The sequence below is a fragment of the Rhinatrema bivittatum genome, chromosome 7 (assembly GCF_901001135.1).
Source record: "Rhinatrema bivittatum chromosome 7, aRhiBiv1.1, whole genome shotgun sequence".
NCBI lineage: Eukaryota > Metazoa > Chordata > Amphibia > Gymnophiona > Rhinatrematidae > Rhinatrema > Rhinatrema bivittatum.
The window spans coordinates 94,774,017-94,786,177 of NC_042621.1; the positions used below are offsets into that span (position 1 = coordinate 94,774,017).

At 43.1% G+C, this 12,161-nt stretch overlaps 1 protein-coding gene across 1 annotated transcript in view; it reads left to right on the forward strand.

Moving 5' to 3' along the window:
- Positions 1-12,161, forward strand: part of LOC115095272 (protein NLRC5-like) — a 243,503-nt gene that overhangs the window by 39,966 nt on the left and 191,376 nt on the right. Inside the window, exons 8-9 of the mRNA XM_029608725.1 lie at positions 1,401-1,469; positions 6,109-6,192. Of these exons, the coding sequence (XP_029464585.1) occupies positions 1,401-1,469; positions 6,109-6,192 (153 nt within the window). The remainder of the gene's footprint in view (positions 1-1,400; positions 1,470-6,108; positions 6,193-12,161) is intronic.

Below are 12,161 nucleotides of genomic sequence, written 5' to 3' on the forward strand. Positions count from 1 at the left end.
TGGTGCATAATGAAGTTATTTTATTCTCAAAACCTTTTTTCTGATGTACTAGTAGTTTTCGTATGTTGATGCTTTCTTTGTTACTGATGCCTCTAGGCCACAAGCTTACTAGTAGGGATGTGCAGACAAAAAGTTTATGTTCATAAGTCCATAAGTCGAAAGGGGGGGTCAATTTCGGTCAATATGGACATATGTAGAATTCTATAAGTTGAGTCTATGTCCATACGTGCACCGATTCCCTAAATAAAAATTTAAACCCCTCACCCTCCTTAATCCCCCCCCCCCAAGACTTACCAAAACTCCCTGGTGGTCGAGCGGCGAGTCAGGACGCCATTTCTGTATTCCTTTGCGAGGAGCACGTGACGTCGGCGTCACGTCGGAGTGACGCCGATGTCACGTGATTCCCCGCGCGTTCGCTCCGGGACCCTCGTTGGACACAACCGGAACTTTTGGCCAGCTTGGGGGGGTCAGGAGGCCCCCCCAAGCTGGCCAAAAGTTCCGGTTGAATAAGTTGGAAATCCGATCGTTTTCGCCTCATCACTTTTTTAAGTTAAAAAAAAAATTACGTTGCGTTTTACATATGCGTTCAAAACGAATGCATACCCCTACTTACTAGGCCTGTGCCGCGGGCAGCAAAAACATTGGGGTGCCTAGTGTCCTGCTCTCTGCTGCCCCGCAGACAATCCTGGACTGCTGAAACCTCCCTTCCAGCTGCCTGCCTCCCTCAGACCTCTGCTCCAGCAACCCAATCCTCAAATTGCAGTGAGAAAGGATTACTGTTGGCCTGGTTGCCCACTGTTGTGCTTTGTTGGTTTGACATCAACCAAGGCCTAAACATTTGGTACGTGGCCACAAAATAGTTAATCAACAAATTGGCTATGTGAGAGAGGGGACTGAGCCTGCATCCCTCTTGGGGATGCAGGCTCAGTCCCCTCTCCTGTCCCCCCTGCATCCCTCTTGGGGATGCAGGGGGGACAGGGCTTATAAGTGCACGGTGGGGCTCACCATGCTCACTGCAATCTGAGGATCACATCCCCAGGAGTCTGGTAAGGACTTGGAGGTTTGGGGGAAAAATAGTGGCGCTGACAATGCCTAAGTGCGACATCAGACAAAATCCGTCACAGAATGCCTTGTACGTTTTCCAGGTCCTCAATTTTAGAGCAGCAATTTTGCATTTGGGAATGTGCATGGGAGATTTCATGTATTTGGTAGAATCATGGAAATTGGTTGCCTCTTCGTTCCAACACTTTCCTTACTGTAGCAATGCCAGCCTCATGCCTGGTTGCATAACGGATTCATGTGGTATGTCCGAAGTATATGTAATAATGATAGCAATGGCTACAATTAAATATGGTAAGGCTATGATTTTAAAATGGTTTAAACATTTCATTTATTTGCAGTGCACTGGATTTGAAGAGCAGTGAGATTAAAACTGAAAAAACTGGTAGGGTCAAAAATATGAAGTTAAGGTAAGTTCAAAAGCTTAAATCTGTCCAGGCATGTGAAATGAATACAGCATTTTTCCTTTACATTTTCTACTTCTGTGCAACTGTGAAATCTGTACTTTAGGAGAATGTGTTGGAAATAGGTGAACTTTATAATCCTTTTCTAGTAAGTGGGAAAACAAACAGGGCCAGCTCTTGGTTACTATGGGGCAGATCTTTAAACCTGGGCGCGGGCGTAGATTTGTTTGCGCAACCCGGCGTGAACAAATCTACGCCCGATTTTATAATATGCGCGCGCTGCCACGCATGTTATAAAATCCAGGGTCGGTGCACGCAAGGGGGTGCACAATTGTGGAACTTGTGCGCGCCGAGCCGCACAGCCTTCCTCTGTTCCCTCTGAGACTGCTCCGAAATCAGAGCGGCCTCGGAGGGAACTTACCTTCTGCCGCCTCCTGCACCTTCCCTTCCCTTCCCCATCTAACCTGCCCCCCAGCCCTATCTAAAACCCCCTCCTAACCTTTATTGTAGAAATTACACCTGCCTCCGGGCAGGCGTAACTTGCGCACGCCGACTCTCCAGCCCCCGGCACAGGCCGCTGTGCCGGAGGACTCGGGACCACCCTCCGGACCACCCCCAAACCTCCACCATGCCCCCGGACCGCCACCTGACCCCAGACCCGCCCTCAGACCGCCCCTTTTTCGAAGCCCCGGGACATACACGCGTCCCGGGGCTTGCACGCGCCACCAAGCCTATGCAAGATAGGCTCGGCGTGCGCAGGGGCAGCTTTTCGGGGGTTATGCGTGTATGTTACACGCGTAACCCTTTGAAAATCTGCCCCTAAGTGTTCTGTGTGAAAACTGAAATTGGGACCCCCTCCCCTTGGGTGGTGGCTTCACCACAGCGCTCCTTCCTTTGAAGGTGGGGCTCTGGCACAGCATCATTCCCCCCCCCCACCCCGCCTCCCTGCTAGCATCTTCCTCTATCGTCTCCCCCCTCCCAAATCCTGCCCGGAATCCCTTTCTCTCTTTTTCCCCATCCTTCAGCATCTATCCTGCCCTTCTCTCTCTCCCCCTGCCCAGCAGTGCATTCCCCCTCTCTCAACCCTGCTCAGGAGCAATGCTTCTCGCTCTCTTCCCCACTGCTCAACATCCTGCTCTGAATCTCCTCACCCCCCCCTTCCCAGGAGCATCCACTCTTCTCCCTTTCCTTCTCTCCCAGCCACTCAGCATCCTCTTTCATAGTAACATTGTAATGATGGCAGAAAAAGACCACATGGTCCATCCAGTTTGTCCAGAACATTTCTTATCTTAGTAACTGCTACTCTGTGCAGGATACCCCCAAGCCTTATGTAAAGGGTAGTAATATTTACAATCAAAACCAAGCAACTGTCAAACCCATTTTTACAGGGTGAGAAGCCTTCCTGATAATTCAGACAATGCTGCTTGGAAACGCTTTGCTTTTGGACTTGGCCATAGAAGCAGTCCTGTGCTTATTCCCTAATGTCTGCGTATCAGTTCTCTGGACCGTAAAAGTCAGGGCCCAGTGTTGACTGTCATCTGAATCCAATTCCCCTTTTTTGACCCTGGCCATCCAAGTGGAGAGCGATGTTGTAGTTGTGTCAAAAGCATCAAGGCTAATTGGTTAAGGACAGTAATCCCCAAGCCTTCTGTTAGGGATAGTAGCTGTTGCTCCATGATATTTATCCCTCATGTAGCCTTTTCCTAATTTCCATCTCTAGTCTTTAGGGATCCATAGTGTTTATCCCATGCCTTTTTTTATTAATTTGTTTTCTGCTTTTGTCTTCACCACTTCTTCTGGAAGAGCTTTCCAAGCATCCGCCCCCTCTCCATGAAGAAATATTTCCTAACGTTGATTCTAGTCATCTCCCCTGAAGTTTCATATCATCACCCTTGGTTCTACTGTTTACTTTCCTATGAAAAAGGTTGGAGGAACATGCATCATTCATACCTTTCAGGCATCTGAAGCTCTGTATCATATCTCCTCTGCACCTTCTCTCCTCCAGGGAATACATATTCAGATCCTTCACCCTCTCCTCATAAGCCTTCTGATACAGATCCCACATCATTTTGGTCATCCTTTTCTGGACCGCCTCTGTCCTGTCTCTATCCTTTTTGAGATATGCTCTCCAGAACTGAACAAAGTACTCCAGGTGAAGCCTCACCAAGGACCTATACAAGAGCATTATCACTTCTATTTTCTTACTGGTTATTCCTCTCTCTATGCAGCTTCTGGCTTTAAGCTTTGCCATCTTCAGATCATCAGAAACTATCATCCCAAGGTCCCTCTCCCAGTCCGTGCACATTAGTCTTTCACTCACCATTATACAGCTGTTTTGGATTACCACATTTGGTAATCCCCATGAGCACCGGAGTTGCGCCGGAGTTGCAAGGCCGTATTGGGATCCCATCCCCCCAACGGTGAAGAGGAGCTCCAGTGCTGCAAGGTCACCTTGGGATCCCATCCCTGCGACAGCAAAGAGGAGAGCTGGACCTGCAAGGCCAGGTCCGGCATGACCAAGTGTATATGGCACACCTGGGGAGGTGGTGGGCCAACAGCAGCAGGAGAGGCCAAGGGTTGCTGGCAGAGCCTAACCAGCCCACGAACCATGGCCTTGCCTGCTGCTGTATGGCCCACCGATCTTCCTGCTTGGGGGGTAGGGGGAGGAAGTGGAAACTGTGCCTGCACACAGCTTCCACTTCCTCCCCCTCCCCCCCAAGCAGAAAGATTAGTTGGTCATATGGCCTGAAGATAGCAGGAGGCCCTTAGGGCCGTGGTGGATCTCATCTCACCATGGCCCAATGGTAACAGGAGATCATGATGTGTATGAGTTTGTATGTATGTGTGAATGAGTAAGAGCCTGTGTGTTTCTGAGAATCTATGTGTGTGCATGTGTGTGTGTCTGTGTGAGAGCCTGGGTGGGTAGGTGAGAATGGGACCTTGAATGTGTGTGTGGGTGGGAGAGAATGGGATCTTGATTGTGTGTTATGTGTGGGTGAGAATGGGAGCTTGAATGTGTGTCTGTGTGGGTGAGAATGGATGCCTGGATGTGCGTCTCTGAGTGCATAAGAATGGGAGCCTGGGGGTTGGGGTGAACAAGTGAGAGCTTGTGTGTGTATGTATGATAGAGCATGTAGAGTGAGAGATTGTGTGTGTGTGTGTGTGTATAGAGAATGTGAGCTTGTGTAGGGGGAGAAAACATATGAGAGTGAGAGCTTTGGTGTGTGAGGGAGTCTGTGAGATAAAGTGTGTGTGTGAGGGAGGAAGGGAAGAAGACAGGAGAAAAGAGACACTGAAAAGGAATTAGGAAATGAGCGACAAGGCAAAAAGAGACAAGGACCAACTGATTAGAAAAATACAAAGATCAGACAACAAAGGTAAACAAAAATATTATTTTGAGATTTTAGCAATTTGAATATGCCATCTTTGGAAATGTGCATTTCTTATATTTTTGTATTTTGCTCTTTCTTCAGTATTCCACTGTCCAGAGTCTAGTTTCTCAGGCTTTCTATTTTGGTTTTATCTGCATATTTCTGTTTCTAATTTGTAATCTCTTATTTTTATATTAGGTAAAGGTCGGTCTCAGTTTTGCCTGTGTGTGTGTGTGACTGAAGTGCAGTATTTCTGCTCACATGTAGTTTCTCTGTAGTAGTCCAGCTTGTTCTGTTATTCCAGTAGGTGATGCATTAATGTTCTAGGGCCTGGTGTAGTCGTTATTGAAACTTGAGAGTCAGTGCTGTGACTGTATGGTATGGTAAAGTTCTAGATGTCTCTTTCTTTGCAGGAGTTTGTGTTACTTTACAAAATAGCAATGGTGGGATATTTTTGCTGAGGGACTCCAAAATTTGAACTTTTTTTTTTCATATTAGTTATAATGTGAATTGTCCTAACTTTGCTCCGCACCTGCTCTGATGATTAATGATATGTTATTGCAGTTATGATTATTTCTGGCTTTCTGCGAAGAGGATTCATGAAAGAATACATTAATTTTTGTTTAATTATATGATTGTTTGGATCTGTTTGTTTTATTTACTTTTTACATGATATACTATGTACTGCAAAATAAATTCATACAGATTAATAAGGAATGTTTTTATGCTGCTAAGTGCTTGAAATAATTGAGGTAAAATATTTGAAAGTTTCACGCATGATGCATAATAGTTGTTGCAAACTACATGGAAAGCTATTGTAGGGTGCAGTGAATGGCATTATTTATCAATAAGAATACAACTAGTAGGTCTCAGCCCTGCCTGCCTACAGCCCACCTATGTTAACCCTGTGCCCACCCAAAAAATCAATTCTGGCTACACCACTGCTCTCATCCCTATCTTCTGCCCAAGAACAGCATCTTCCCCCTTTATTCACCCCTGCCAGCCCATAGTGGCCACCCCTCCCCTCTTTCTCTCTCACCTCCTGCCCCACCAGCCGCTCTGCATCCTCCTAGATATCATCTCTCCCTTCCCTTTGAGCAGGTGGATCCTATGACTTGGAGCACATACATCCCTCTAATTGTTATAGAGATGCCTGTGCTACAGGTTACAGGAGCCAACAACAAGGATAGCTCCCAAGGCTGCAAACATTTATCAGTATAAAGAGTATGCAAAAACATTAGATAAGTTATCTAATGCAGTCTTTTTCTTGGTAGACTTCAAGAATGCAAACTGGGTCCACAAGAGTTAAAAGACATCGCCACCATTCTCAGGGCTTGCTCTTCCCTCTCTGATCTTGAGTAAGTTGAATACAATTATTTACGTTTAATCCTCGTGTAATACCGTAGTACATAAAAATCAATGATTTTGTATTTTAATATTAACTTTTATGGTCATTTGCTCTTTAAAAGAGATGTGTTCCTTATGTTTTGTCCACTTTCTTTCTCAGCTATCCATTTACTTATTTATTTATTTATAAGGTGAAAATGGCAAGAAACTTAAATACATTCTCAGCATGCTTGCAGTTTCAAGATACAAGTGCATCTCTCATCACTGTTTAATAATAAACAATTAAGATGCCTTATCAGTAACCTAAACACAAGACATCCATCATATACCCATTCATACTGTTCATGCAATGTTGCAAAACCAATTCAGATTTTATAGGCCCAGTGCACTGAATAATGCACACCTTTTAGTTTTTGTTGGATTTGTGATGGTGCAAGGTTATAAAATAGTGCCTAAGCTATTTGACAATCTTTTGATACTTTCCTATGTGTGCACAAAACATGGAGGAGGTCAATATTCAAAACTGGCTGGTTAAGTAAATTAGAGGATCATTTTTCTAATCGCGTTAGGACCTGCATGCTGTTGAGGGATTTAACTACACCTTTTTTTCTGGTGTTATGCCTGAGATAGCTGTATATTAAATCCTATTTTGAGAAGGGAGGGAGAGAGAGAGAGAGCCTCTAGGGAGGCACTCATATTAGTCATCTTTTTATACCACTATAAGAGGGGGCATTCTGTACTTGGCGTGAGGTTTTGGTGGTGTGCTAGGTTTTGGGGGGCAGTTTTACATGCACAGTCAGAGGTACGAACAGCACAGTTACCATCAGTAAAGATTTTATATTATTTTCAGTGATGAAAGGTATACAAAGATGAGATTTGTACATTGCACTCTCAGCAAATGTCTAACTGGATACAGTTGGAAAGACTCAGAGGTCAATATTCAAAGCCATTCAGTGCTATTTAACTGGATAAACGGGACTTATGCGGCTAATAGTGGTTGCTGAATATATGCCCAAGTTCAGTGGCCGCCGCTTAGTCCTTTATACAGCTAAAAGGTTAGGTGGGAGTGAGAGAGAGAGAGAGAAAAGATTCCTTATAAGATGCTCATATAAGTAAACTATATATACCACTGTAAGAGGGGCGACTAGTAACTCGGGGTGAGGTTTTGGTGGTGGCCTAGGTTTTTAGGGGCAGTTTTACATGCACAGTTACCATCAGTAAAGAGTTTATGTGATTTGGAGTGGTGAAAGGTATAAAAAGATGAGATTTGTACAATGTACTCTCGACCTAGCTTGATGCACTCTCTACCTAGCTGCTATCAAACTAGGTTGAGAGTGCAATGTACAAATCTCATCTTTGTGTACCTGTCATCACTCCAAATCACATAAAATATTCACTGATGTCTACTGTGCTGTTCATACTTTTGACTGTGCATGTAAAACTGCCCCTCAAAACCTAGTCCACCACCAAACTCTCATACCGAGTTACTAGTTGCCCCTCTTACAGTGGTATAAATAGTCTGCTTATATGAGAGTCTTATAAAGCAGTTCTCTTTCTCTCTCTCTCTCTCTCTCTCTCTCTCTCTCTAGCATGTCTAGGCATTTCTCAGCTTGCAATGTAAAATTTTCACAGGGGTGATAAATTTAACATATGTTGTGCTAAAATACCTCTGCAAGTTAAAATAGTGCTATTTGCAAAATTATTCTAACCATGCCTTTTTTTTTTTTATCATGAGTGCTATTCCTGCAAAATTTATAGCAAAATGATGAATCTAGGCCTAAGGTAGACCTGTTCAATAACAAGTTTAAACTTAGATGGATAAGACTTACCTGGCTAAGTAGCAATTTATCCAGGGATATTCAGCTGTATAGCCATGCAACTGAATATCCCATCTAAGTTAACCAGATAACTTAGATAGTCAGCTATGTTTGAATATCTACTCCCTGGAGCATATTTTTTATACATAACTTATACTATTTTGATAACTTATTTGTCATCCTATCAATATAACAAATCATATCTGTTAGAGAATCCAAATGAAACACATTTGAGTATTGCTGTTTAATTTTCCAATTATTTCTAGCTTGTAAATATGCATAGAAATGTTTGCTAGCGAGACCATATTGTGTTTTCAGTTGCTCAAAGGAATACGTGTATCATATTACAAGCTATAGATACAGGGGCAGATTTTCAAAAGCCTACGCACGCTGGGCCTATTTTAGAAAGGCCCAGCAACGCGTGTGAAGCCCCGGGACGCATGTATGTCCCGGGGCTTCGAAAAAGGGACGGGGAGGGGGCGGGGTGGGGGCGGAGCAGGGTGGGACTAGAGGTCTCTGGCCCAGCAGCCATTTACCGCTGTGTCAGAGAATCGCGTGCCGGCAGGCTGCTCGGAGGCAGGTGCAAAAGGCAAATTAAAGTCGGGGGGGGGGGGGGGGGGGGGTTAGGATAGGCTAGGGGGTGGGAGGGGAAGGGAGGTTAGGTTAGGGGGTTAGGAAGTTTCCTCTGAAGCCGGTGCAGCCTGGGAGGAAACCGGGGAAGGCCACGGGCGTCGGCGCGTGTAAGTTGCACAATTGTGCACCCCCTTGGGCGCGCTGACCCCTAATTTTTATAACATGTGCATGCTGTAGTGGGTGCACGTGGACGCCTGTGCGCAATTTTTAAAAATCTACCCCATATCTTTTATACCTTTTAACTAACATTCATAAAAAATCTTATTACCTAATCCTGGTAAAGCCAACATAGTAGAAATATTGAAATCACAACTATACCATTTTGAAAGATGAGATTTGTACATCTTCAAGCTATGAGAATTCTGCAGCTCTTTAAGATGAAATACACCAATAGGTGAAAGGGGCGCTATGCCATCATCAACTAAGTCTGGCTACAATATTGGTATATATTAGTATATCATTCCCAAAAGAATCACATCTGACATGCTAAAGCATGAAATCTAAATTCTGGCATATTGAAACCTCCATATTTTTTGTGTCTCATTAAGATTCTTGTGAGTAATGATTGAAGTCTTTTTATGTCTTTAACAGGAATCCAGCAAGGTAGTATTTCAGTTTATATAATAATTTAGGCAATAGTACCATCTTGAAAAGGGCACACATACCAAACAGGTACAGAGAAGGGTGACCAAAATGATAAAGGCGATGGAACAATTCACAACTAAAAAGGTTAGGGCTCTTCAGTTTGGAGAAGAGAAGGCCGAGTGGAGATATAATAGAGGTCTATAAAATATTGAGTGGAGTGGAACAGGTACAGAAATGGATTAAAATGCCATTTAAATGCCTTAGATTGCATTTTACCCAACTGAATAAAAACTGAAATGGAAACATGATCAGATATAGTCATATTGCCCATCTGAGCATTTTGTCCTAATGTAAAAGATGAAGTTCAGATTAATAGATAATCTATCTAACAGTAGCTCTCGTGTGTTAAGAGTAGAATGCAAAATCCAATTCCTTGGAGTATAAGACCTGCCATATATCCAATAGTTAAAGTTCTTTCATAAGAAATCCAAACCCAATAATGGATCCAAACGTTCTCCCATGTCTTCAAAGTTTGACATCCAAAATAGAGTCTGCCACCAAATTAAAGTCACCTCCCAAAAGAATTTCATGATCCAAGAAGAATATAACTAATTTAGTAAAATGTATGATTAATATTTATCAGGGTCATAAATCTTAACTAAAAGATATTTTCTATGGTATAGAAGACCCTTGATTAACACAAAGTAACCCTTTGGATCAATTATTGATTTTTGTATTGCAAACGGTAGGTTTTTATGTATCAGAATATTCATTCTCCTTTTCCTAATAAGATGCATGAACACATTGTCTTGCCCAGTCCCATTTACATTCCTTGTGCTCCTCATTTGTCAAATGTGCTTTCTGAAAAAAAACAATTTGAACCTTATCTTTTTTAAGCAAATTAAGCAACTTTTGTTTCTTTTTATAGGCGAACATACTCCAGCTATATTTAATGAAAACATCTTTAATTCAGCCGTTATTAGATCTAATTAGATTTATACAATACCTCATAGATAACCAGTTATTCTTCTTACTTATAGGTGAGGAATCCCCCAGAAATTTCCCCCCAGATGTGCTATTTACCATCCAACATTTTTCTACATGTTTAAGCACCACATCCCATAAACAACATTTCATCTGCACCATAGCATCAATGTAATAAATACAACCATGCGCATTAAATTCATCCTTTTCAACTTCATCCATCCACACACACAGACACCACATGCAAAGACTCCAAGGGACTGTATTTTCCTCACTCCTATTCTTCTAATCCATCTGCAAGATATACTTTGAAGGGTCATCTAGTGTTATCCTTAAGTCTCACAATGAAATGTCTTAATTTATACTTATGTTCACTTTGGTTTCACTCTGTGTCAACCTTTTCCATATAAGATAATACTGTTGTGAACACTGCCATGGGATGGGACTGCGAGCAGCTCACTCATCATCCTGGGACGCCACCAGGCCGCCTGACGTGGCCTGGAGTGCTGCCGACCTCCGGATGCGGCTTGTGCTACTGTGCTGTATGGTCCCGCCCAGCTGCTGTTGTTGCCAAGCTGTGCCACTTCTTCCTCATGCGGCCAGTAGCACCTCTGACTCTTCTTTCTTCGCGGCCCAACCACTCTGCTGCTGGATCCTCTAGGCACATGCACGCGCCTCTTCTGAATATTTAAAGGGCCTAAGTCAGGAAAAGCCCCAAGGCCCTTCCCGATGTTGTCAAGCCTGAAGCCCTATATAAGGGCTCTTCAGTCTGCTGTTTGTTGCCTTTGCAAGGAGTTCCTGCTCCTGCGGTCCTGTTCCAGCTTGCCCTCCAGGAGTCTTCAGTGGTCTAGTCTTGCTTCTTCAAGACCTCTATGTTCTTCGTCTTTATGAGAGCTCTTTGACGTGCTTCGTTCCATGTTTCTGGTCTCTCAACAGGCCCTGTGTCTTCGGCCTGATCCTGCGTCCTGATGTCCCAGTCCTGTCCTGTGTCTTCAATCTTCGCTTCTGTATCTAGTCTCTGGAAGTCCACCCTTGATTTTAAAACCTGAACCTGAATCTGAGTTCCTGAACCTAAGTCCAGTCCCCAGTCTCCGAAGTGTTGTGAAAAAAGCATTTAAGAGAGCAAGATTCATTAATAGGGATTTACTTTTGTAAAGAACGAATAGTAAACATGATCAGAAGGAACATCTTACTTTTGTTACAAGATTTTCTACAGGCATGCCCGAAATTGTTTCTATTTTGAAAAAACATTTACATATTTTACAGGTACACGACTGTTTCAAGGAATGTAAAATCAGAACATCCTACACACGTTCAAAAAATCTTAGAGAATTTTTGTGTCCAGCATTATTACCATGTGCCAATGATGGCCAGATGACACCAGGAAGTGTCTCTTTAAAAGGGCTTTCAAAATGCGGCAAATGTTCCATATGTTGTATCATGCTGGATTTACAAGAATTCTGTAATCCGCAGGATAATCGCAGATATGTGTTGAAGCAATTCACCACCTGTGACTCGGCTCATGTTGTGTATGCCATCCAATGTCCATGCTAGTTGTTTTTCATTGGCAAGCCTACTCGACCATTGAGAGTACACATGTGTGAACACAGGAGCGGTTTAAAGTCGCAGAACAAAGAAGCACCCATTGTTCAACATTGTTTGGATTTAAATCACGATTTCAACAGTTTAAAATGTTTTGTGATTGACCACGTACAATGCAGTATTAGAGGAGGAGACTAAGAAAAAAGCCTGCACCAGTTGGACAACGTTGGATTTTTTTGTTTAAATACTATTGAACAATTTGGAATTAATTCATTGATTGAATGGAATCTATTTTATTGAAATTGACTGGCGTGCTCTGATTTTTAACAAATCGAATCTTTTACAGATAATGATGCCATAATTGATTATTTTTAGAGGTCCGTCCTAAAACAGCCTCTTTGGCGAAATGATTGACCAAC